This window comes from Puma concolor, chromosome D2 (assembly GCF_028749965.1).
Source record: "Puma concolor isolate L17-30 chromosome D2, mPumCon1.1.hap2, whole genome shotgun sequence".
NCBI lineage: Eukaryota > Metazoa > Chordata > Mammalia > Carnivora > Felidae > Puma > Puma concolor.
The window spans coordinates 15,521,321-15,547,020 of NC_141677.1; the positions used below are offsets into that span (position 1 = coordinate 15,521,321).

General features: G+C 51.9%; 1 protein-coding gene across 4 annotated transcripts in view; it reads left to right on the top strand.

The window, feature by feature from the left end:
• Window positions 1-25,700, top strand: part of PCNX2 (pecanex 2) — a 303,804-nt gene that overhangs the window by 271,752 nt on the left and 6,352 nt on the right. For all 4 annotated transcript variants that reach the window (XM_086679664.1, XM_086679662.1, XM_086679661.1 and 1 more), the window contains exons 27-32: window positions 1,107-1,340; window positions 2,785-2,897; window positions 17,203-17,347; window positions 17,859-18,089; window positions 18,620-18,894; window positions 19,763-19,947. In XM_086679664.1, the coding sequence (XP_086535790.1) occupies window positions 1,107-1,340; window positions 2,785-2,897; window positions 17,203-17,347; window positions 17,859-18,089; window positions 18,620-18,894; window positions 19,763-19,947 (1,183 nt within the window). The remainder of the gene's footprint in view (window positions 1-1,106; window positions 1,341-2,784; window positions 2,898-17,202; window positions 17,348-17,858; window positions 18,090-18,619; window positions 18,895-19,762; window positions 19,948-25,700) is intronic.

A 25,700-nucleotide genomic window follows, 5' to 3' on the forward strand; every position in this document is an offset into this window, starting at 1 on the left:
CCCTGTTGCGGCGATTCCCAGGTGACACGCAAGCCACGTTCCCGGGGCCGCCCCGGCCTCAGTGGCACTGAGTACCCCTTCCAGTTGCCTGAGATAATAAAGGGTACAGGAGGCTATAGTGAAGGTGTACTGCCACCTGCTGCCGGTGCACCCACATCCGAGTTGGATTTTCGTCTTCTCTGCGACAGTTCGACTTCTCCAGGCCGGGCTCTAGCCTTTCTGAAGGACGCATTCATTCGCAAGCTGCAAGATGGCTTCCAGTAAAGCTGTGACTTGGAAGAAGAAAGCCCGAGGGTGGCATTTTCCCCAGTTGGGATATTTCTCAGTGGAGTGTCTGATGGAGGGGAAAACACGGGTTATTTTGAAGGCATCACAGATGTCCACTGTCTGGGCACCCCGGATTACGTGTGCATGTGTGTTTCAACAATTCTACATCATAAGTACTTTCCATAAGAGTTTTGTTGTTTTTGGGGGCGCCTGGGTGGCTCAGTCGGTTGAACGTCTGATTTCGGTTCAGGTCATGATCTCGAGGTCTGTGAGTTCGAGGCCCATATCGGGCTCTCTGCTGACAGCTCTGAGCCTGGAGCCCGCTTCAGATTCTGTGTCTCCCTCTCTCTCTGCCCCTCCCCCCCCCTCAAAAATCAATAAACATTAAAAAAACGTTTTTTGAGAATTTTGTTGTTTTTGTTCATTAAACAGTCTTTGGCTGGGGTCTCGGGAGAGGGTCTGCCCCAGTGTCTTTCAGCAGGATCAGCCACCCGTGGCCTCCACAGGAGCCTGTGGTAACCCAAGGGTGTTCTCGTGTGTCTCTCTCTGAAGGGGTAGGGCTGGCTGTCATTCTTCCTCACCATGGAAATTCTGTTCTGGTACATTCTGTTAGCGTCCTGTTCTTCCCACTTCCCTCATCCCTGTGGTGACCCTTAAGACAGGACACTTTAGAATGTCTCAAGTAAGTCCTAAGCATTAAACCTGGCAGGAAATGCCATGAAACCAAGTATGTCTCATACTTCCCTGTCATTGATTTACTTTATGAAATACAATAAATAAGAAGTCTTTGCGTCTTTCAAATGGCTCTAAGGGCTCAAAATCTTGCTTTTTGTCTGCAGAGCATCATATACTATATGGTAACGTCCCCCAAACTTCTCTTGTGGATCAAAAACGAATCACTTCTGAAGTCCCTGCAGCCTTTTGCGAAGTGGCACTACATTGAGCGTGACCTCGCAATGTTCAACATTAACACCGATGATGACTACGTCCCGTGTCTCCAGGGGATAACACGAGCCAGCTACTGTAACGTTTATCTAGAATGGATTCAGTACTGTGCGCGGAAAAGACAAGAGGTGGGTCAGGGAGGTGGGGGCTGGAGGTACTGAATTAAATTTAAAAAACAAGGAGCATTTATCAAGTCCGTCTCTTATACTGCATGGTAGACAGAACATTAGCATCTGGATAAATGTTTATTTAACACTTAGACAAAATTAAAAGGAAGAATTCACATACCACGTTCTCCAATAGAGGAGCCTTGAAAGTATATTTCTCTCTATAACTGTGCTCAGGGTTAGCACCGTTTTAAGCGTCTGTCATAGCTTTGAAAGTCTGGAAACTTCTTTGTTTAGAGCTGTTTGTGGAGCTTTCCATACAAAGGATATCTCTGCTGAAATCCGGAGGATTTGCTGAACGTATTGAATTGTGGCCCTGCAACCGACCTGTTTAGCCATCAAGATGGCCCATCTCACTCCGCAGTCGTGTCTCTTGGGCATTATCGCCCACATGCCGAGGACACTTCCGGAGATGAATGCAGCGTCTCAGAAATGAAACCAAGGACAACAACAGCTTCTAGAAAGAAGAGGAGGAGGGTCGGCCAGGAGGAGGAGCTGGGGGAGGAGCAAGGGGAGGGAGTCAGTTGACTTTGCTTCCTGGGATTTGAAAAGCCGAATCCATGTGCTGTTGATAGAGACAGTAGATCCAAAATGAATACACCCTCCTTAGTAGTGATGAAGTATGCCAGCGGACATGAGGGGACAAACCAAGTTACAACACTAACCCAGGTCCTCAACCTTTCCGCGAGTGATTAAAAACAGGGCGCGGAAGGAGCAGGTGGTAGAATCTGCCTTCCCAGGTGCAGCAGAGAGAATGTGTGCTGATATCTTAACCCTTGCTTAGCCTCTTCAGGTGGCTGAGGTGTGCAAAGAATCTACGGGTATTCCGAGCTATCACCGCGGTGTTCCTCTTTCCTCATGTGGTTCCTGAAATTGTTTCCTTTGCCCTGCAAAAAGATATTTCGGCTCTTTCTTCTGCCTCTTCCCCGCCCCTCTTTTTAAGCTGACTTTGGATGACCCCTTCAATCTAGCTGTTGATTGTGGACTTAATGGTCAGTTCAGTGGGCTCCTTGTTATAGGGAGAACAGAAAACCCTCACCTGCACGTGATAGACACGTCTTGCCCCTGCATTGGACGGTGCTAAGGTGGGCATTCATTTGAATGTAAGCCCTGACCCTCTTCTCCTGAAGCCCCATATTCAAAACTCCAGAGAATTAGGTCAACAGGCACATGTTAGTCCCATCTCTCCTCTAGAGTAGCTTCCTCATTTCAATTTTTTTTTCCAAGTCCAAGCACGAGAGAAACTCTGCAGGAAGCAGAGAGTCCCCCAACCCTGGGGTATTCTAGTCAACTCGGTGACCACAATGGCTGACGGACAACACCCCTGACACTCTACCTTTATGATTCTGTGTCCTTGCCTATTGGAACCCGTGTGAGAGTTGAATTAACATCCTTGCTCTTTCAGCCTTCCAAGAACCTGGACAGCGATGAGGACTCTCCTCTAGTGACCCTGTCCTTTGCCCTGTGCATCCTGGGGAGGCGAGCTCTGGGAACGGCAGCTCACAACATGGCCCTCAGGTACCTGCAGAAACAGTACCGGCACCAACGGTGTTTCTGAGTGATTTTTGTCAATCATTTTCTTTATTTTAAAGTTACGGATAGTTCCTTCTGTAATAAATTCTGCTGGGTCCAAAAGAAGGCTTTCTTGAGCACTGTGACCTTTTGGAGTTCTGCATTTGGAAATGCCACTGATACAGAACAGCCAAAGCCCCAGGATTATGGGTACAGGGCCTTCTGTGTTACAAGCCATGGATTTGCTGAAAAGATGAAATGAAACCATTTATAGGAACTTCCTAGCCTGGTCTCTAGCAAAATTAATGCTTAATAAAAACGTTCGTTCCCTTTCCCCGTTTTTCCTGCAAAAGGAAATCATCACATCTGTGCTCCAGTGTAGACCGCACCCTGCCCTGTCTCTGCGGGGCTTTGATTAACTGGATGTCCCCTCAGCTGTGTTTTCAAACTCTGTTTCTACCAGATCTTCCTGCTCTGTTTGTAAATAGCTCAAGGTTCTCTCCTTTTTTAAAAAAATTGACCTAGGGGCGCCTGGGTGGCTCAGTCGGTTGAGCATCCGACTTCAGCTCAGGTCGTGATCTCACAGTTCATGGGTTCGACCCCCGCATCAGGCTCTGTGCTAACCGTTTGCTCAGAGTCTGGAGACTGCTTCAGATTCTGTGTCTCCTTCTCTCTCTGCCCCTCCCCTGCTCACGCTTTGTCTCACTCTGTTTCTCAAAAATAAATAAATGTGAAAAAATTTTTAAAAATTGACTTATAATTGACATACAACATATATATGTGTGTGTGTGTGTGTGTATATATATATATATATATATATATATATATATACACATATATATATATATATATATATATACACATATATATATAATTGGAACCCAAAAGGGTTCTTTTGGTATTCAGCTGGAGCGAGTGTAGACTGGATTACAAGCTTCTGAACGGCAAAAGCCACTCATGTATTGGTTTAACAACCTTCACAGCCTCTGCACTAAGTAAGTCGAGGGGGACTTGCTAACGGTTCCCGAACGCCCTTCTGCAGGGGACGGCTGTGAGCCCTTACCAGTGGAAAGTTCTGGAAGGGTGTCATCAGTTTTGGTGTGTGACTTGGTGAGGGGTGAAGTGGTATGGTGGGCACATCTCCTCATTTCTCTCTGGACGCCGTAGCCTTGAGTCACGCACAGGAAAAGGTAAACACCGAGGTAGAGCTATTCTCACAACTCCCACATCTCTGAATTTTACGATGTTCTTCACAGGTGAGAAATGCTAACTGACCATTTTGATGTGGAGTTAGAACTTGTTATAGGGAATACCCTGGGGAGGAGCTGACTGGCTTCTCCCGCCTGACTCAGCCTCATGCTGTAGACCCCGACAGTTTCCTCTGGGGTCGTCTGGGGCCAAATTTGATTATTGAAAGCCTAGCAGAAAGCTTGTGTGTGGGCTTCGTAAAACAGGATGATGTGGCTGCTGCAAGGGGCTCTTTGCTAAATAGAGAGTGCGGTTGGGGAAAGGCTTCAGAAGATTCTGGAATCACAAAATGCGTCTTCAGATAGTCATAGCCTCCAGGCAGCTGATCTTCTGTTTGACCCATTTGAAGTCGGTTTAAAAAAATAATAATAATAAATTCCGAATTTTCTTTGCAAACTGCAAATAAAATGCCTCAAGGATTTATTCTTTTAGTTCCTCCCTAAGCTACTTTCAAAGACTTCTTCCATCTTGCTCTTTGTGTGACTTGTTCAGATATTCCCCATCCAGGTGTTTCTTGCTTGGTCTGCTTTATTTATTTCTTCCTTGATTAAAGCACCAGGCTCACCAGCTGCTTGTTTTAAACCCGGTTTTGATGGGATTTTCTTTGTTTCAAACAATTTCTCCTACTCCCGCATCAGCTCTGCTTATAGTGATGAGATAAATCTGGGAACCATATTCTCGGTACTCTGGGGGAAGATTGGATTATCTGGGACCAGTTCCTTTTACTAAGAGGTCCCCTACCACAGCCAAATCCTGCAGCATACTTCCAATGCCATCTCTGATGACTAAAGGCAACTGACACTCTGCCCTGGGCCAACGGCTTTGGGGGCCTGATGGCCGTGAAGTTCTGACTTCATCAGGTGTGTCATGGGGAGTGGGGAGGGACGCAGTATGAGGGGAGGCTGGACCGTGGCAGAGCCCCCACCTCTACCTCAGCCAAACAGCTGTGCTCTACACTGTATATGCTAGAATCCAGTAAATGGTTTTTCTTGCAAAAAAAAAAAAAAAAAAAAAAAAAAAAAATTCCACAGCTCAAGAAAAATGTTTAAGTGTAATTTTTTATAGATAGAGTCAAATTGCTGTCCAGTAATGCTGCCCCAGTTTGTAATCCAGCCAAGAGCGTTTGGCCATATCCTCACTAATGCCGGATATTCAGTCTTTAATTTTTCTGGTCTCCTGGGTGAAAAATTATCTCATTCTCATTTTAATTTGCATTTCCATTATTCATAGTGAGGGTAAGGATCATTTTACATATTTATTGGTGACGTATTTTTTTTTCTGTCAATTTCCCACTGCCCATGTATATGCTTTACCATTAGGCTCTTAATGATATTTAGACGGTATTCTCATATTAAGATATTAATATTTATTGGGGCATCTGGGTAGCTCAGTCGGTTAAGCATCCAACTCTTGGCTTCAGCTCAGGTCATGATCTCATGGTTCATGAGATCAAGCCCTAGCATCGGGCACATGGAGCCTGCTTGGGATTCTCTCTCTCTCTCTCTCTCTCTCTCTCTCTCTCTCTCTCTCTCCCCCCCCCCTCTCTCTCTCTGCCTCTCCTCCTGCTCACACACATGTGCACACTCTCTGAAAACAAACAAATAAATAAATAAATAAACATTTAAAAAAAACTTTAAGGGGTGCCTGGGTGGCTCAGTCGGTTAAGCATCTGACTCTTGATTTCAGCTCAGGTCATGATCTCACAGTTCATGGGATCAAACCCTGCATCAGGCTCCATGCTGACAGTGCAGAGCCTGCTTGAGATTCTCTCTCTCTCCCTCTCTCTCTCTCTCAAAATAAATAAACTTAAAAAAAAACTTTAAAAAGATATTTATATATGTTAAAAATATTTTCTATCAAGGTGCACTTGACTTATTTTTACCTACGGCACACTTTTTAAAAATTTTAATTTATAATTTCTGGATTTTGTGTCTTTCTTAAAAAAATTTTTTTTTTTATTTCCAGGATATAAAAATAGTATCCTCCATTTTCCTCTGATACTTGTATATTTTTACTTCTTTCCATTGAGTTTTTGCATCCTGTCAAGTCTTAGGATTTGATTTTACTCTTCCTACCTTGTTACATTCTTATGGATTCTGTCAGAGGATACGAGACTCCTGGGTCAGAGACAAAGGACTTTGCTTCTCGTAGCACAGCGGCAGCATGAGCATTAGTGTGTTACTTTCAGTTCCCCTTGCCCCCAAGGCCCACAGGGGTGATGCAGATCCTGTTTTCCCTGACCAGAGATGTTCATTGAGCTTAGGGAACCAGCCTTTTCTTAGCGGAAAAAGTTGTCATTTCATCCCTCAAGGATGCTCGCTGAAAACACAGCCCTGGGGAATGGCCTGGGCCAACAAGTAGTAGTATGTGTTGGAGAATGAGCCCCCTCGACTACTGGCTCACAACAAATTCACATATATTTTCATACATGATGAGAGGTAGGGATCCATTTTCTTCCCCCAAATGGATAGCTGATAGTCCAATGCCATTTGCTAAGTAGTTTCTCATTAGTGATTTGGTCACTTAGTTAAAAACACCACTAACTTAAAATACCACTTTTGCCGTATTATACATTCTACATTCCCAGTCATAGGCGGTATGCTTCTGGATTTACACTTCTGTTTAAAGTGATCGATCTCTCTAATAACAAAACCGTTTGGTTTACTAGAGTGATACGAAGTTTTGATATGTGATAAGGCTAGTCCTCCTGTTTTTACTTTTTTCTTGCTGTTTTGTGGTGGATGCTATTCTCGCTCATGTTCTGCTCAGGTGAAATTCAGAATTACATTTTATAATAACCTCTGCTAGAATTTTGATGGATATTGTCTGGAATTTACAGATTGAGAAAGAAAATAAACAGTAGTCAGTAACATGGTGTATCTTTGTGATCATTCAGTTTTTTAAATGTCTTTTGGTAAAATTTTCTTTTTCTTTGAGATTTGTAATCTCTGGATGGATTATTTTGCATATTTTATAGGTTTATTGTGATTAGGAATAGAATCTTTCCTGTCACATTTTTAATTGGTCACTGCTGATACACAGGAAAGTGATTTATCTTTTTTATTTAAAAATTTTTTTTAATGTTTATTTTTTAAGAAAGACAGTGTGAGCGAGGGAGGGCCAGAGAGAGAGGGAGACACAGAATCTGAAGCAGGCTCCAGGTTCTGAGCTGACAGCACAGAGCCTGATGCAGGGCTCAAACTCACGAACCGTGAGATCATGACCTGAGCTAAAGTCGGGTGCTTAACCGACTGAGCCATCCAGGCGCCCCAGTGATTTTTTTAAATTTGATCTTATTTTGGGTGCCTTTACTGAACTCTATTATAAACATAATATTCCAATTAATTCTCTTTGATTTTCTGGTGGAAAGACATATCTGCAAATAATGACAATTCTGGCATTCCCCCACCCCCCAATATTGATCCTCGATCCTTTTTCTTATTACATTGGCTGTGACCCCCCAGTGCAGTGTTCAAGTGGGCATCTGTGTTAGTTTCCTATTACTGCTATAACGAATTACCACCAACTTGGTGGGTTAAAGCAACAGAAGTTAATAATTGCCCTACGGTTTTGGAGATCAAAAGTCCAAAATGGCGTTCGCTCGGCTACAGTCAGGATGTCTGCAGGGCGGTGTTCCTTCCGGAGGCTCTGAGGGGAGCATCCATTGCGTATTCTAGAGGCTGCCCTTCCTCCATCGTTCCAGCTGGGAGTGCAGCATCTTTCAATCTCTCTCTGACTCCAACTCTACGTCTCCTGCTTCCTCCTTTCACTCACAAGGATCCCTCTGCGTACACTGGGCTCACCCAGATAGTCCGGGATAATCTCCCCTTCTCAAAATTCTTTTTTTTGTTTTTTTTTTTTTTTTCAACGTTTATTTATTTTTGGGACAGAGAGAGACAGAGCATGAACGGGGGAGGAGCAGAGAGAGAGGGAGACACAGAATCGGAAACAGGCTCCAGGCTCCGAGCCATCAGCCCAGAGCCCGACGCGGGGCTCGAACTCACGGACCGCGAGATCGTGACCTGGCTGAAGTCGGACGCTTAACCGACTGCGCCACCCAGGCGCCCCTCAAAATTCTTAATTTAATCACATCTGCAAGATTTCCTTCCATTATTTAAGGTAACGTATTCACGTGTTGCAGGTAGTAGGATATGGACATCTTTGGGGGCCCGTTATTCTGCCCACAACAGCATCCTTGCCTTAATCCAGATGTTTCAGGGAACGAGAGTAATATTTTAGCAGTAAAAAGTAAGGTTTGTTGCAGGCTTCCAACCGACCATTTTATCAAGCCAGGGAGTTTCCTCCTCTTCCTAGATTGCTAGATACAGCTTTTATCAGGAAAGGATGCTGAATTATTTTAAAATGTGGAGTCAGGCATCAGATGATCTTCTTCTCCTTGAAACTATTAACGTAATAACTTACATTCATAGAGGTCTTCATGCTGAAATAGCCTGCAAATTCTAGGATAATCTCTATTTGGTCATGATATATTATTCTTCTTATACAATTATGGGTTCAACTTGCTAATATTTTATTTACTATATAGTTACATGTACGTTCAAAGTGTGAGTGGCCCATGACCTTCATGTGTGCGTCTGAGCATGCACACAATATACTCTTGCATAATTTTTTAAAAATATTTTTAAAATGTATTTGTTTTGAGAGAGACAGAGAACATGAGTGGAGGAGGGACAGAGAGAGAGGGAGACGCAGAATCCGAAGCAGGCTCCAGGCCCCAAGCTGTCAGCACAGAGCCTGACGTGGGGCTCGAACCCACAAGCCGCAAGATCATGACCTGAGCCGAAGTCGGACACTTAACCCACTGAGCCACCCAGGGGCCCCTCTTGCATAATTTTAAAATCAGGAATATTCCCTTAGGTGTACTTTATGCACAGGTCATTCTCACATATTTAATGTTAAAGAGCTAACAGATGATTTTTGAACCCTGACGCCCCAGATGGGTCTTTTTTTTTTTTTTTAATTTTTTTTTTTTAACGTTTATTTTACTTTTGAGACAGAGACAGAGCATGAACGGGGGAGGGTCAGAGAGAGGGAGACACAGAATCGGAAGCAGGCTCCAGGCTCTGAGCCATCAGCCCAGAGCCCGACGCGGGGCTCGAACTCACGGACCGTGAGATCGTGACCTGGGCTGAAGTCGGACGCTTAACCGACTGAGCCACCCAGGCGCCCCCCAGATGGGTCTTATACAGCAGCCTAGCACAAGTCACAAGCTCTACTTTATTTGATAGATTTAGTGGGGACATATTTTTGACTTTACAACAGTGACACAGCTCTGATGGACAGTCCTCGAGAAATAAAAATATATACGTGCAAAGTTAGGGAGAATGACTAAATTGAGAATGATGCCTGGGAGAAGAGAAGCTCCATGGAGCGGGGCTGTCTGGAGGCCAGGCCCAGCCATCCGGGGTGGGTGTGGGGATCCTAGAAGTGGGAGCCAGCATCTGGGTCTTGGCTGTGCGCTGAGTGACTTTGGACAAAACCTTTGCCCCCTCTGTGGTCGCCCTTCTGCCTGTGTCAGGTTTAACGTGGAGTCTGAGACCCCCTCCCCCTTTCCCCATTGACCTTCTTGGATCTGTCCTCCCTGAGACTGGACCCCTCCAATCACCACCCTTTACTGGGGGGCTCAGATCCCTGGGGGACTGGAGTTCCCTTCCTCACCTCCTTCTGGAAACTTAAGGGTATTTTTGCGCAAACTCCCACAGAGTTTGGGGGAAATCTAACAGGAAAGGGATAAACCTTCAGCTGTTTTCTTAGTCCCTCCATTCAGCTGCCATTAGTTTGGCTCTTAAAGAGCCAGGCCCCCTTTTCTCACTGCCATCCAGCAGTGAGGCTTTCTACCTATTGGAGGAGACTTTGGGGCTGAGAAAGGGGAATCCCAGCCAAACTGGGGTTTCATGTAGCCCCTTTGCAGCTGTTGGAGTCATCCAAGGGCCTCCCCTCAGCTGGGTCTGGGAGGGCTCTAGGGGGCTAGGAGCTGTGTTGCCTGGGTTCTGTCCCCTCACTCTACATCAGACACTTTATTGCTGGACCTTAGTGGGGTAGGCTTGCCCCTGCTCTTCCAGAGCCTAGAAGGGAAGACTGGAGGGCTTCCTGGAGGAGGCTGTGGAATGGGGAGGAGAAAGAGGCCAGCAGCAAGCCTTTGCACATTGGGGTGGGGGCTGGGGACTGGCGAAACCTTAAATGAGGCGCTGAATACAAGCGAGCAAAGACCACAAAAAAATACAATGTCTTAAAATGTTGATGTGTTTTGGAGATAGAATGGGTTAGTGTGGATGTTCCAAGTAAACCCTGGTAATTTTTTGAGATTTGGTGTTTGAGACCTATCTTCTTTGAAGAACTGGGTCTCCCACTGCAGAAAGGCACACATACATCAAAGGATGCCTTCACAGGAAGTCAAAATAGTTTCCCTGGCCCCAAGCTAAGAGATAGCTTGACGATGGTCTTCAAGTACATGGAAGGCGGCAAGTGGAGCCTGGCAGGTGCTCCGTTTATAGAGATAAAGGCAAAAAGATGGTGGCATTTTATAGCAGCACCATGTCTGCCTGAGGAAGAAATTGTACTGGCTCTTGGGAGCAGACTAGGGTTCCAAGAGGATAGAGAACCCCAAGATCAGCGTAGTCATGAAAAACAGTAGGCAAATAAGCCAGCCGTAGGTGCGCTATGTCAAGCCCTGTGCGGGAGGCCATTAAAATCGGGTCATCCAGCTGAAATCAGAATCTTGGAGCCTGTAGAAAACATGTAAGTTTGAAGCATACGAAAGAATTTGTAGCCCAGAAAAAGAAGCAAGCATTCCTGGGACCTTAAACTGTAATACTGCTCGGGGAGGTCTTCTGCCCTGGCCTGGTGTATGGGTTCCACTCTGTGGCCAGCTTCGTAGCTTCTCTGATGGCTGGACTTCTTTAGGAGACACCCAGATTCTCTGGTCCCCTGAGCCCCAAATCTCAAGATTACTTGGGCAGATCGATCAGAACATAGAACATAGGCCCCAGGTCCCATCACAAACCACCCACTGAGGATCTCCAGGAACTGGGTCAGGACATCTCTGGTTGATTTTGAACAGCTGCCCTGTGGCTGACTCCTCGGGTCCTCGGGGCCAGGCTTGGGAAACACTGGCACGGGACAATGACAGTTGACCCCATCGATAGGAAGGCTGGAGGGAGCACAGAACTATTGGGTGTTCAAACGTCATGAAGTCAAATGTGTTTTTGAAAAGCTTCTCGTCAAAGCTTGCCTTTGACTTATTTCTCGCTTGGGAATTACTATTCCACAATTTGTTTGGAATTTATTTGAAACAGCAACACTGGAGGCCGCACACTTGCTCTCCAGTTATTAGGCGGGATTCTGCGGTGTGAACGTCCTTCTGTTTGTATCTGAAGCTTATGCTGAAATGAGGATAATGGCAGCAGTGAACGTTTACAATGTGCTTGCTCTGCATGTACTGGGGGCGGTGCTCAGCACTTGACGCGAGTTTATGTCAAGTAAAAAGGCTTGACGGAGGATGAGGCAGTACGGTTATTGGCCCCATTTTACAGCTGGAAAAACCAACGTGCGGAGAAGTGACCGGCGTGGTGATTCACCACGGTGGAGTCTTGCCCAGTCTCCAGACTCCTGCTGCTGACACTGCTCTCTGCCACCGCTAATTCTGTCCCCTCTGCAGGAATTCCTCAGGTCGCCCCCATCCGTGTGGATGTTTCCCTGGGGCAGCTGGGCTACCCCATGGCACCCACCTTTCCCTCCTCACACCCCTAAGCTCCCTTTGTTGACGGCTTTTCCCCCGCAGGCCTGTGTTGTGGAGAGCTGCCGATGGGACTCACGGCCCCCGAAGCTCACTGTGGTCGGTGCTCAGGGTTGCGCCTCCCTCTGCGCCACCTGCTGGCCCCGTCCTGCTGGCCCAGGGCCCTTTCCTGTGGGATTTGCCGCCACCTTGTGCTCAGGGCACCCCCACCCCACCCCCATCCCGCGCTCTTGGACATGTCCTCTGTTTCGTTCAGGACTCAGGCATGGGTCCCAGAGGACAGACGAATGCGGGGCACTGGGGTGTATTTGTCCCCTCCCCCCACTGACACATGTCCACTGTCCTCAAACCATACTTGTGCACCCAGTCCCCCATGTGAAGAGATCCTAGCAAGCCCCCACCTGGCCCCCACATATACCTGGACAAGCTTGATCCTAAGGATAAACACAGAACGAAAGAGACGATAATGAGGACAAGGGACTTGCCAATAACAACAAGTATCAGAGCCAAAATTGAAGCTTAGGCATCCCTCCAGCCCTTCTGGGCCATATGCTGCCCCTCTGTGCAGTACCTGAACTCTAACTTTTTTTTTTTGATTAAGTATTTATTTATTTCTTGGGAGACAGAGAGACGAGGGGAAGAGAGAGAGAGGGAGACACAGAATCTGAAGCAGGTTCCAGGCTCTGAGCTGTCAGCACAGAGCCTGACGCGGGGCTCGAACTCTCAACCAGGAGATCAATGACCTGGGTCGAAGTCGGACACCCAACCGACTGAGCCACCCAGGCGCCCCTGTGTGGTACCTGAACTCTAAAACCAAGTAAAGCACGTTGGCCCTACCTGAGGGACACCACTGCTTTCTTTCAGAGCGCTCTTTACCAGGTGGGAGGTAGCTGGGATCCAAACCACGGGTTGGTCTGATTCCAGAGCCAGTAGACTAGCTTCCTGGGTAAAGAATCCATGAAGGAATTATAAATACGCCATCGATGCGGCGAGTGTGCTGAATGTATACACTAATTTAAACTTTTGAAAATGGCTGGTGACTGACCTCAGGATGGTGAGGTGTGGGGGGAGTACAGAGGTTAGTTCATTCGAACACACATCTTCCAGTTACACACTGTCAAAGCAAGTCTGGGTTTCTGGCCAGGTGGGTAGCTGGAGGGGAGCCGTGGCTTTGCTCCCACGCGTGCTCAGCACGATGAGATGTTGAACATTTGTTCCCGCCTGCCTCTTTCTCGTCCTTGCTGGCCTGTTTCCTCTTACAGAAGAGGGTTATAATAATCGAAATTGTGCAGGCATCCACGGAAATGAGACGAGATGATGGGATGAAAAGCGCTTAGTAATCCACAAACCAGCAGAAAAATGGAAATCGTCCCCATCTTTCTGTCTCACTGGGCAACTGGACCATGTTTGTTTGTTCTTGTCGGGGGGTGGGGGGAATCTTTAGCAGGAGAACGTGGCCAGGGGTGATGGAATCAGCTGTGATGCCAGTGCGTGTGGCCGAATAGCACGGAGGGAAGAAAGCGCCCGTAAGGTGTGCTTTGCTCTCCGTGTGGACGTGCTCTCTGGGTCTGGAATACCGACCAAGGCAAACAGGCGGGGCTCCTTCCGCAGCCCCGTGACTAATCAGCAAGCATTGGAAGCCCAGCCTGCAAATCACACTTAATTGTTCACATATGTTCTCCAAGCTCTCCGTTTATGGCGAAGGTACCAGAAGGGTCTTCGCCGTGCTGATCTGTAAACACATAGTGCAGGGGCCTGTTTGGAAATGGGCTCAAGTGAACAAATCAGTCGTCGTTCTGCGGAGCCCACTGTGAGTCCTGCAGAAACGACCCCAGCCTTAAAGCCGTCTCCCTCGCTAAAATGCATCAAGGCTGGATCCCAGATAATGACCCCATTGTCCAAAACTGAAAATCCGCGAACTCCAGCGGTCCTGTTTCCCCGAAAGAGCAGCCTTCTCGGCTCAGCAGAGGTACTGTGAGCGTCTGGGCCGCGTGGTTCCTTCTTGTGGGGACCAGCCCGTGCCTCGCGGCCGTGAACCTGCCTGACTTCTTCCCACGAGACACCACAGCACGCCAGCACCCCCAACCCGGTTGTAACACACGAGGACGTCTCCAGATGTCCCCCAGGGGCCCAGATTGCCTGCAGTTGAGAACCAGTGAGCGAGGGTGCAGGTGAGAGCTGGGCTGGTCCAGTCAGTGTGAGCAAAAGTGGGGCTTAGAGGGGAGGATAAAGGAACTTCGGGCTAGAGCAGAGCCAAGAGGATGCCTCTGTGAATAAAGAAAGCCGAGTTCCAAGACGGTGCAAACAGCCTTTGCTTCAACTGGCCATCCTCAAATTGTCCTTGTAAGGCGATGGCGGAGGATGCTGAAAAGGGCCGGACCACTTACAGCGTAAGCCTTGGGCCCGGCGTGAGGTAGAGTATCAGCAGCGAGGACAACAGGAGTTTGGACGAGCGGAAGATCACTGAGACCCAGCCTTGCGGTCGCTGGCGTCTGCTGGGATGGCAGCGTCCCTGTGAGGCAGAGGCTGGGACATCTGCGCACGTTGGCACACACACGTGCATGAATGCACACGTAGTGAAAACGGCAAACTCGTTACTCTAGTCCCCGCCCTGCGGAGCGGGGATCGAGCCCTGCCGGAGAGTGGCTCAGGGCCAAGCGGGAAGCGGTGCAGACCCGGCCCCTCTGATGGAGTCAGGTGCAGGGGCAGGACCAGACATTTGCTCTCGGGTTGAGAGGTATGGTGTTACAACCTCAGCCACATATACAGGTCTTTTCCATTAAAAAGAAGATGCGCTCAAGTACCAGCTACTCGCCGTCGTGAGAAGGAATAATATTTTTCTAGTGGGGTTTCTATTGAGATTTTGGCATGTCTTTAGGGCCACGGAAGCTGGTGCTTTATGTTGGCACCACGGCCTTGGTTGTGTGCGTGTGGGTGCGCGTCTTTAACACACGGCCATACACGTGTCAGGTTTCTTCTGGAACCTGTTCTGACCTGTCCCTGGCCTCACCCCACACAGCCGGACACAGCAACCCCCGCGCTGGCGATTGCCCGGTCAACAGATTCTGTGACAGGACAGGATGATCCCAGGTGGGGTGGGGGGGTGGGGGAGGACCACAGGGGAATGGGGGTGGGGGTGGCTGTTTATCCCCATGAAGGTCAACCTTGACTGACTGTCTACTCCAGCTGTTGGCCTGGTTGGGGGGGGGGGGGGTGCTCGTCATCTCTCAGCGGAATCTGAAAAAGACAAAGCCCTATGACGGTCCAAATCAGAAACATGCTGCAGGCCTCCTGGAGACCTCGTGCTCTCTGCCCCCTCCCCCAAAAGCCCTCCCCCCACTCGATACATCCCTCTGCCTCCCTCCCCTTCATTCTCTGGAGGATAAAAGGCAGGTAATGAAACACCTTTCTTTTAGGATGCCTTTACCTTTAAGGTGCGAGGGATAAGACCCCCCAATCCGGGGAAATGCCGGTTCAGGCTTTGCCTTCTGCATTGAGAATCACTGGAAAAGAACAGCCTTACGTGCCACAGTGTCATTTTTCTCCAAAAAGAGAAATGACGAGTAAAGCATCTGTTGTTGGGGGCCTTCCCGCTTTCCGTCCTGATAAGTAAGCAGCCTGTGGCTGTCATGTACATGCTCCGGGAAACAAGATGCTGGCGCCTTGAACTCCCTGCTCTGCTCTTTTCTCTGCAGACGCTGCTCTGGGTGTCTGGGCGAGCCCCATAATCTTCCTTTGCCGCCACCCCCATCCCTGCGTCTGGAGGAGTGTTTTCTCTTCCCGGGTGTGTAGGCAGCCTTTCCGGGATAAGACCCACCCGTGTTCTGCCATCTAGCTGTTCCTTTGCAGGGCTTAGCTCTCATCTGGTGACGGGGGCATTTTCAGCGGTTTTCAGCTGGGAGCAGAGAGTACTCGTCACTCTAAAACTTGTGCTCGGCCCTGCCGTCCTGTGCCTCCCCCGTCGGTGCCTCCCAGGTGCCCACTGAGCCCACAGCCCCGGCGAAGTCTTTGTTCTGTGGAGGGAGAGCCTTTCGGGAAGGCCTGCCTCCTGGAACTCTTTCTGGAAGGTTCTGGGCTCCTCCAAGCCACAGCACCCCAAGCCCCCACCTGCCTAGACCCTGGCTGCTTCCGTTTCCCACAGTCTGCTCTGACTCGAAGCCACGGCGTCCCTCTCAAGAGGGTTCCAGAAGGAAATTAATGCGAGCGGTACATTTTGCAACGAAATGCTAAAATAGCAATCAGTGGAACTATTTCCCTGACGTGCAGGTCTAATGTGCTGCGTTGAATCAAAAGTCTTGCTCAGTGAGCCAACTCATTAAATCCTTATGAGCGGCCATCCTCAGAGATTTTCCTTCTCACACATTCTCCTGCTCATTCTGTCCCAGTTCAGCCCTATCAGGACTGCTGTTTCTTGTACTTGCCTTGTAACTACCTCTCAGGGATGTGAGAGGCCAGGGTCGTTCGCGGTGGCTGTGATGGAGGATGTGAGTGGAAATAAAGGAGAGAGGAAGAACACCTCTTCCTGTCCCCATTACGTGGGATCCATCGCCTTTCCCAAACCTGGGTTCCTGACGTTCATCCAAGACGTAAAGGACCCAGACCGTGAAAGATTTCCCTTGGGCAAGCCATGTGTTCTGGGTCCAGGCAATGCTCAATTATGTGCAGGAAATGGAAGCAGAGCAGGAAAAGCTCAGAAACGTGAAAACCTGGGTAATCCTGGAAAACCCTTGGGCCGTTCATTCTAACCCTCCCCCGTATTCCATTTCCAGCAGCCATTCACAAAAGGGCGTGCCTGGGGAACGGAAGTGCTCAGACAATCCAAATGACCGATTCGGGATTCCGACGGGTGTTGTTGCTTTCTCTGCATCCTGTGGTAGAGTCCAGTTTTTATTATGAGTGACCTAACCTGGAGGAGACCTTGAGAAACGCAAAGGAGAATGGTCCCCAGGTGGCCCTGTCAGTCACCCCCCGAGAAGGTCACCGCTGGGCCTCCTGGAATAGAGCACCTGCATGTGGGGGCTCGCGGTGACCACGGCCTGCACCGTCACACTCAGACATCAAGCACGAGTGGCTTGGGGTGGCTCCCACAGCTACTGAGGCTGACCACGACCCCGGCTGTCGGGGTAGGGGTGCGGGTCTGGGCGCAGGCTCTGGCCGGGCAGTGGTACACTCTGGGCTGCTCAGGCTTTTAAAGGCTCGAAGGTCCTTCTTGGCGTGACAGATAGGAGGCTCGGACCTTGCTCAAAGCGACAGGTTTCTGAACACTGTTCAGTGGGAACAAACAGTAATTTGGACTTTGCTTTTCAGCCTGGACTCTTTCCTGTATGGCCTTCACACCCTCTTCAAAGGTGACTTTAGAATAACAGCACGAGACGAGTGGGTATTTGCCGACATGGACCTCCTGCATAAAGTTGTCGCCCCGGCCATCAGGATGTCCCTGAAGCTTCACCAGGTAAAAACCAAAACAACAATCCATTTTTTATAAAAGGATAAGCCTGAAACGTGATGGGACAAAGCCTTTTTCAAAAACATGGTCCCTTTTCTTGGCATGACGTTTATGAGTGGGCGTGTAACTAAGCATCGAGGCCGTCCAGATATTCTTGACCTCAGCGGTGGTGATTGGTCTGCAAGAGCTGCTGGGGGGGTGGTGATGTCCCGCCAGGACAGAGAAGGGGAGCTGGCCACCGAAAATGACATCTCAGAAGTACCCAAACTGTATTGCAAAGGCAGAGAAACCTAAGGCTGAAAGCCGTTTCCCTAGGCACGTTCCAGCGGTTAGGACAATGGGACGAGGACATGTCCTCTACCCCGTCGGGATTCGGAAGGAGTGTGGGAAGAGAGTCCACGCGGAGTGGACTTGGCCCTTCGGGTCACCGGCCGAGTCGCCATGTGGTCACTCACCCACGGATCAGCTCGCTGGTCTTCCCCGAGCCTGCACATGGACCTCTTCCCCCCCCCCCCAGGACCAGTTCACTTGCCCCGATGAATATGAAGACCCAGGGGTCCTCTACGAGGCCATCCAGTCCTTCGAGAAGAAAGTCGTGATCTGCCACGAGGGCGACCCGGCCTGGAGGGGCGCCGTGCTGTCCAACAAGGAGGAGCTGCTCACCCTGCGTCACGTGGTGGACGAGGGCACTGACGAGTACAAGGTCATCATGCTCCACAGGACCTTCCTGAGCTTCAAGGTGATCAAGGTACAGTGGCCCTACCTCCCGGCTGGCACCAGCGGTCACGTCTCAGGGACACAGTCTCGGAGGAGCGGAGGTGGGCAAAGGGGCCAGGGTCCCTCGAGCCTGTGAGAACCAGTGTGTCCACAAGGGCTTTGGCGAGGAGTCCTGGTAGACACGCGTGTAGATGAGGGTCAGGATCTGCCTTGTTTTTAAACACTTTTCTAGTTCGCCAAAGTTCCAGAACTTTCTGTAATAACCTATCCCTGGACCTGGGGGCTTTCTTACCAGTGTTTCTTTTCTTCGTATAGCTTCGAACCACTGGACCAAAGCAACAGCTTTCTTATTCGCCCTGTTTCCCCATGAAAGTGGCATCATACCCATCTTACAGGACTGCCCGCGGCTCCGGCTTGACTGCGAAAACAGCTTTAGGCCAAAGTCCTGTGGTCACAGATACTCAGACCCACAGCCCCGGTCGCTCTCCGTAGGTTAAAATCAACAGACTGAAAACACATGCCACCATCTGCTTTTCTCTCCGTTCCTTCCCCCACCTGCAGGTTAACAAAGAATGTGTCCGCGGCCTCTGGGCCGGGCAGCAGCAAGAGCTCATATTCCTTCGCAACCGCAACCCGGAGCGCGGAAGCATCCAGAACAACAAGCAGGTCCTCCGAAACTTGATTAACTCCTCCTGTGACCAGCCCTTGGGGTACCCCATGTACGTCTCCCCACTAACCACGTCCTATCTAGGGACCCACAGGCAGCTGCAGAGCGTCTGGAGCGGCCCTGTCACTTTGGACGGCATCAGGACGTGGTTCCGAACCAAGTGGTTAAGGTAGGTCTTTACCACCAAGGCCTTCATCCAGACGTTATGGGGGGGGGGGCGGGGAGAGCTCCCCCACTTCTGGTTAGAGTTTCACTGTTGTGTGATTAAAACCGCTATTCCCGTGTGGCCTAACAGATCATTTGTTTCCCTGAGCAGTCTCGGATGACGAATCAGGGAAACCTCACGCAGATGAGAATCTGTGTCCCTCGCACTTGCTGAGGCTGAGGTCTGGCTGGCGTTCGTGCACGGCGTTCACGCACAGCGTTTGTGCAGGGCATTCGTCACAGCGTTCATAAACCGCGTTGGTGCACAGGGTTCGCGCACGGCGTTCGCGCGCGCAGCGTTCGTGCACGGCGATCACGCAGAGCATTTGTACGCAGCGTTCGTAGACAACGTTCGGGCACAGCACTCATGCACAGAGTTCGTGCACGGCGCTCACGCAGAGTGGCACGGGTTATGGGTCTGCAGGAGTAGCTGTTGTACATCTGTTACGGGGCCGGGGCCTGAACTCCCCCAGCACACGGCTTCCAACCAATAAGCCTTTCTGCTTGGGATAATGTCCCTGGTTAGCTGGGATGAATTCTAGGTGGTTTGGCCCAAGTATGGCAGAGCTCCAGATCTCAGGCCTCGAAGCCCAGGGTTCTTTCAGAAGGTCAAGGCTGCAGCATGTGGATCCCAATGTGTCATTCATTTCTCAGGCACTGGCATCTGGGGAGCAGACCCCTCCCCCGCTCCCCTGCATCCCAAGTGTGGTGCTCACCTGTAGAGTGTGGTCTTTTTTAATCCTGATTTCCACAGGGGTGTGGTGGGGCTTTGGTGGGGGGGGGGCGGGTAGAAATGTCTGGTGAGGGCCCTTGAAGTCCCTCTCCCCCGACAGGATGCGGAAGGGCTGTAACGCCGGCCAGCATGGTACAGGCAACATCGAAGACGTGGATGGGAGGGCTGCCCCGTCCGCAGGAGGCGGCCGCGCTCCGGGCGGCGAGAACCAGGAGAGCAGCACCGAGCAGCCCAGAAAAGATGGGACCCACCACTGGTCACCGCACGAAGGGACACAGAGGACAGGTGGGTGCAGCGGGCCTCACGGTTACTGATCAAGGTTCCTCTGGTCCCCGTGACCGACACCACGGGTTATGCTGTCATTCTAGCCTCGGAGAACTCCTTCTTACAAAAAGAAAAAATCAGGATTGGGCCACAGGATGCCCTAAATTTACTGACTCTTGAAGGTTCTACCCAGGAAAACCTCTGGTGGACTCAGCTTTTATTTATTTATTTATTTTTTTTAAGTTTGTTTATTTTGAGAGAGCACACAAGTTGGGGAGGGGCAGAGAGAGAGGGAGGGAGGGAATCCCAAACAGGTTTCGCACTGTCAGCAAGAGCCCAACAAGGGGCTCGAACTCACAAACCGTGAGATCATGACCTGAGCCGAAATCAAGAGTTGGATGCTTAACCGACAGAGCCACCCAGACGCCCCCATTAGAACTCAACTTTTATCCTTTATCCATATCCTATTACCTTAGCCAGCCATCTGTCTGTCTGTCCATCTGTTCCCCCCTCTTACTCACTTGGTGGCCATCGGATCGTGTGCCTACTGTGTGTGGCTGTGCTGTAGCTACCGATCCAGGCTGGCATGTGCCTCCTTCCGGGAGTGGACCCTCATTCCTCTCTGCATCTGTGGGGTGCACAGACAGGCCTCCTGCCCCCCCTTTCCTGCTTCTTTCTGGTTCCTGCCTCCACCCCCCCGCCACGTACACCTGCCATTTCAGAGGACAAGAAACGAGGCGGAAAAGGGCGCCGGCAGACCTGATGGATAAGGTGCACTGGTCCATGCCTGGGGAGAGTTTAAAGTTTAGAATCGCTTTGCAACCGATGCCCACCTAGTGAGGCTCACCCAGGTGGATGAGGTTCTGAAGCCCGCTCCCCTGGGGAGAGGGTAGGAGAGGCAGCACCGAGGGCTCGAGAGGACACGCCAGGTGGCTTCAGGACGGGCAGCTGCTGCGTCCTAGCTCCTGCCCACACATCGGTGCTCGGCTTTGCCCTTCACAACCTGTTAAGCTGTTTCACCTTTTGGCCTTGGCGCTTCCTTACCATCCAGAAGCCTTCGCTAAACACCTCTCTGTGCATGTCCCACAGGCCAGCTCTGTACGGAGGGAGTTAGCAAGGGATGGTCCCTGCCTCCTGGAAGTGCCCCAAGCAAGGCTGAGGATTTGACTGAAACAGTGAGGGTTTACATAAACACAGGCAAGGTGGTAGGTAGATAGACAGATGATAGGAAGGAATGAAGGAGGAAGAAGAAAGAAAAAGAAAGAAAGAAAGAAAGAAAGAAACAAAGAAAGAAAGAAAAGAAAGAGAAAGAAAAAGAAGGAAGGAAGGAAAGAAAGAAAAAGAAAGAAAGAAAGAAAGAAAGAAAGAAAGAAAGAAAGAAAGAAGGAAAGAAAGAAAGAAAATAGTATAATACATATAGGGAGGGACACCTGAGTGTCTTAGTTAAGCGTCCAGCTCTTGATTTCAGCTCAGATCATGATCTCAGGGCTCATGAGTTCAAGCCCCGCTTTGGGCTCTGCACTGATGGTTAGGCGCCTGCTTGGGATTCTCTCTCACCCTCTCTCTGCCCCTCCCCTGCTTGTGCGCTCTCTCTCTTTCTCAAAATAAATAAACTTAAAAAAAAATACACATACATAGGGAGGGGTGGGGGGAGAGATGACTGACAGATGACAGAGATGGATAAGCCCGAGAGACGGAAAGGTAGAAGATGGGAAGGAAGAAGATGGGGAGAGAGAGGGAGATGGGTGGATAGGCAGAGTGGCTGGCGTTAGCTGCTCAGAGGGGACAGAACCCCCTGCCCCTTGACTGAAGCCATCCTCCCTGAACGCTGAGTGAGCGGTGCCCCTGCCCGGCCCGAGGCCTCAGTGTGTGGCTCGCTCTCAGGCTGGGACTTTCTTACTGCTTGGTTGACCCTTTGTTGTTACTGAACGAGGAATGTTAAGGTTCAAGATCACCGAAGTGATTTTCCAGATGGGAACGTGCAAGGTGGCTTCCACATGGAGAAGAGCCTGCGTGTTTGTCCAGGTGGCTCGTCTGCAGCAGAGAAAGTCTGGGCCCGGGGGATCCGGCGGGAGGAAGGCCGGGTGTGCTGGATGAGCCTCGGACCCAGTGAGACTCCTCCTCTTCGTAAGGAGTAAAAGGGTGCCTGCTGTGCTGGGCCCGGCAGAGGCTAGAGTTCCTCCCTCTCCTCACAGCCCAGACACCGTGGGTCGTGAGTGTTCTTCCCATTTACAGCCAGAGGCCAGCACCTGGGAGCAAATACAGACTTTGGGGGCAGATGTTACAGCAGGATCTTCCAGAGGCCAAACCAGCTGTTAAGTTTTCCTTATTGCTTCTCAAAACTGCTCCTGCCAAGGTCACTCCTGGCTTTCCATGCTCTCCAAGGTGCCTGGGCTCCCAGCCCTCGTGACTGTCAGCCCCCCACCCCGCCCCCCCGCCCCCCGAGGCTGCCTCAGGCTCCCAGACCAGCGGTCGTCCTGTTCAGGGGCCCGAGGGGGCCCGTCGCCAGGCCCCAGCGGCTTTGAAGCCACCCGCCCCGGGTGTATCAGGACATCCCTGCTGCGGTGACAGATCTTAATAAGTAACAATCGTTGTGCCCGACCCTCACCTGTGTGCTTTCCAAGTGCAAATTCACTAGTCTCACCGTGACCCAAAGAGAGAGCCCCTCCCCATACTCACCTTGCAGCTGAGGGGACGGGGCATGAAGTCACATCACTGCCCAGAGTCACGCAGCTGGGACCCAGACCCAGAAGCTGCCATCCTAACCACCGGGCACGGTCCCTGCACTCTGGCCCTGGGGTGCTGTGTCACCTCATCAAGTGCCGCCCTCGTCCCCAAGCCTGGGCACGAGCCGATGGGGCCGCCGGCCTGCACCTGCCCCAGCCCTCCATCTGTGCTGCTGGCCAAGTCCCTGCCCTGAGTTTGTCCTGTCCCCTGGCTGGCGAGTCTCCTCTCACACCTGGTCTCCCTTGTGACCCACGAGCAGGCAAAGCTGACACTCCGTTCCTCCCCAAGCAGCCAGCCGGGCTTCCTTTATGTCCCCACTTGGGGGTGGGGACACAGGGGGGAACCCGTGCTGACATGCCCGCAGAGGAGGAGTCACTGCCCCGCTGCAGGGGGTCAGAGGACCCAGAGTGGGGAGGATGGGCCAGCCCGCCCCTCCCCTCCCCTCCCCATCTCACACACAGGAGGCACTTCTCTCTTGCTCTCTTTGGCCCTTCCCGCAGCCCTGATGACTCCTGGCAGCCAGAGCGGTGTCCTTTGAACTTAAGGCAGGTCAAGGCATTCTTCAGCTGAATCTCGGTGTCACGGCCTCCCTTCTCACCAGCGGCAAAGCTGGAGCCCTTTGCCAGGGCAGCTATCACAAAGTACCACGCACGAAATGGCTTGCCCCGCAGAAACGGTTGTGTCCCAGTTCGGGATGCTGGAAGCCGGTGATCTAGGCGATCAAGGTGCCGGGAGGTCTGCTTCCTCCCGAGGGCTGTGGGAGGATGTTCGCCAGGCCTCTCCCAGCTTCTGGGGTCTGCTGGCCGGCTTTGGCATTCCTTACCTTGTAGACACATCACCCCCTCTCTCTGCCTCCGTCTGCACGTGGTGCTCTCCCTGGGACACCTCCCGGGTCTGCATCCGAATCCCCCCTCTCTTTGAGGACGCCAGTCCCGCGGGAGGAAGGCCCGCCGGTATGACCTCATGGGACAAATTACACCTGTAACCGCCCTATTCCCAAGTAAGGTCACATTCTGAGGTGCTAGGCGTTAGGACTTGAGTGTGTGGATCTGGGGGGCACGCTTCTGCCCTCGCCTGGCCTGCATGGCTCCCCGTGACGGACCATCTCCCCGATACCTACTTTCCGCCCTCTGGCCGGCTCACGTTGCCCTGGTCCCCGGGCCTCCTCGCTGACCCTCGTCACGCAGGCTCCCCCTCAGGGCCTCTGCGCTCCTGCTTCCTCTGGCTCCAACATGCTTCTCCCCACGTCGCGGGTCCCCCGCTCACTCGCCCAGCCTCTCATCGAATGCCGCCTGCCAGAGAGGCCCCAGCAGGCCGGTCACACAGCACCGCCCCCACTCTGCCCTGCCACCACCGTGTCAGGGACCGGGAGCTGTCCACCGTCCCCGGCCTGCGACAGCACAGCGCAGTGGGTGCTGGGTGTGGCCGGCCCTAACTTCTGCAGGGGACGGACAGATGGCCCCCGCCCCATCTCCCCCAGCGAGGGGCCCTCGTGCATGTGTGTAGGCCTCCTGTACCCCATGCGCGTCTGTACCCCATCTGTACCCTGCCGACAGCGGCAGGAAGGCCCACCGTCCACCCCGGGAGGCGGGGGCGCCTGGGGCTGTGGTCTGAGCTCTGGGTCTGGGCAGAGACTCCCGAGTGCCAGGCGCCCAGCACAGGGCCCCGCAGGAGCGTGTGGGGGCTCGGCCTGTCCCTGGTTTCCTGGCCCTGTGGGGGGAGGTGTGGCCGCAGGAGCGCCTGGGTGAGGCCCCTCTAAACTGCCAGGCTAGGTGGCCGCTCAGGTCTGTGGCGGCCCTGTGCTCAGGTCTGTGGTGGCCCTGTGCTCAGCGGTCACTGAATGAACGAGTGGATGGTTGCCCCCAAGCTCTGAAAGCTGAGTTCGGCCGTTCGCACCGAGGCTTCCCTTTGGGGCCAGACGCTGGGTCATATTCCCAAGTGGGACCTCAGCGGTAGCCGGCGTCTGTCCGTCACGGCCGCGAGCACTGGCGCCAAGAGCCGCTCACCCTGCTGGCTTGTCCCGGGTGCCCCAAGCCCCTGCCAGAATCCCACCAGGGCCCGGCTCTGCACCTTCAGAAAGTTCTCCGGGAAACCTCTCCTGGTGGACACTCTCCTGGTGACGCCTTGAGGACAGGGCCCTGCCCACACCAAACTGGCACAGTCCTGGGAAGAAGGGGGACCCCGGAAGGCAGCCGAGGGCCACCCCCTGGGTCCCCTGTGGGCTACCGCCCACCCCTAGAGCATCCGGGGTGTCTCTTGGGAGGCAGTAGGAGCCCCAGCTGGTTCACCGAAGAGCTCGAGTTCTGCAGAGAGGTTACCTCCTCCAACCATTCGGGTTAGCGTCCCCAAGGGGGCCCGGGAGCTGAGGGAAGCTGGGGGTCGTGAGTCCCAGACAGGAGATGGCAGGGGCCACCCCTCCGGCCCTCGCCCCCCTCCAAGCTCTGGCTGATGCAGAAACTGCCCAGCGTCCCCACCCTCCCCTTGGCAGCTGCCCAGGGTTCTGCCTCGTGTGAGGGCTCCCGGGGTGAGTCCTCCCTTCCTAATGCTCACCTGGGAGCTTCACAGGCGGTGGCGTGAGCAAAGCATCCATTCTGGGGGGGGGGGGGGGGGGGTCAGAGGGTGGGGATGGAAGCCACAACTGCACTCGAAGGGATGCGGCGTGTGAGACGGTGTCCTTGAAAGTAGCATCTGGGACCCCCAGGAGTTCCTCAGCACAGCAGGGGAATAATCTGGAGGCAGGCTGGCGTGCAGGTCCCCTGAGAGAAATCTAGAGAGGCCCAAAGTGGGTACGCGAGAGGGACAGGTTGCCTCCCCCACACTCGGGACACAGACGCCTCTCCCTCCTGCCCCCCTGGAAAAGGTAAACGTCACCTTGTTTTTACTACTACTGTGGTTGAAGCCATACAGGGACATCTGCCATCTTGTGTTGACCTTCTCTGCACCTGCTCACCCTCTGTGTGAAGTACAAGAACAGGACCGTCGTCTCTGATCTCCCCGTCCCTCGGCAGGTAGAAACACGCCCCACCTCGTAAGCGGCGTGCCGGAGC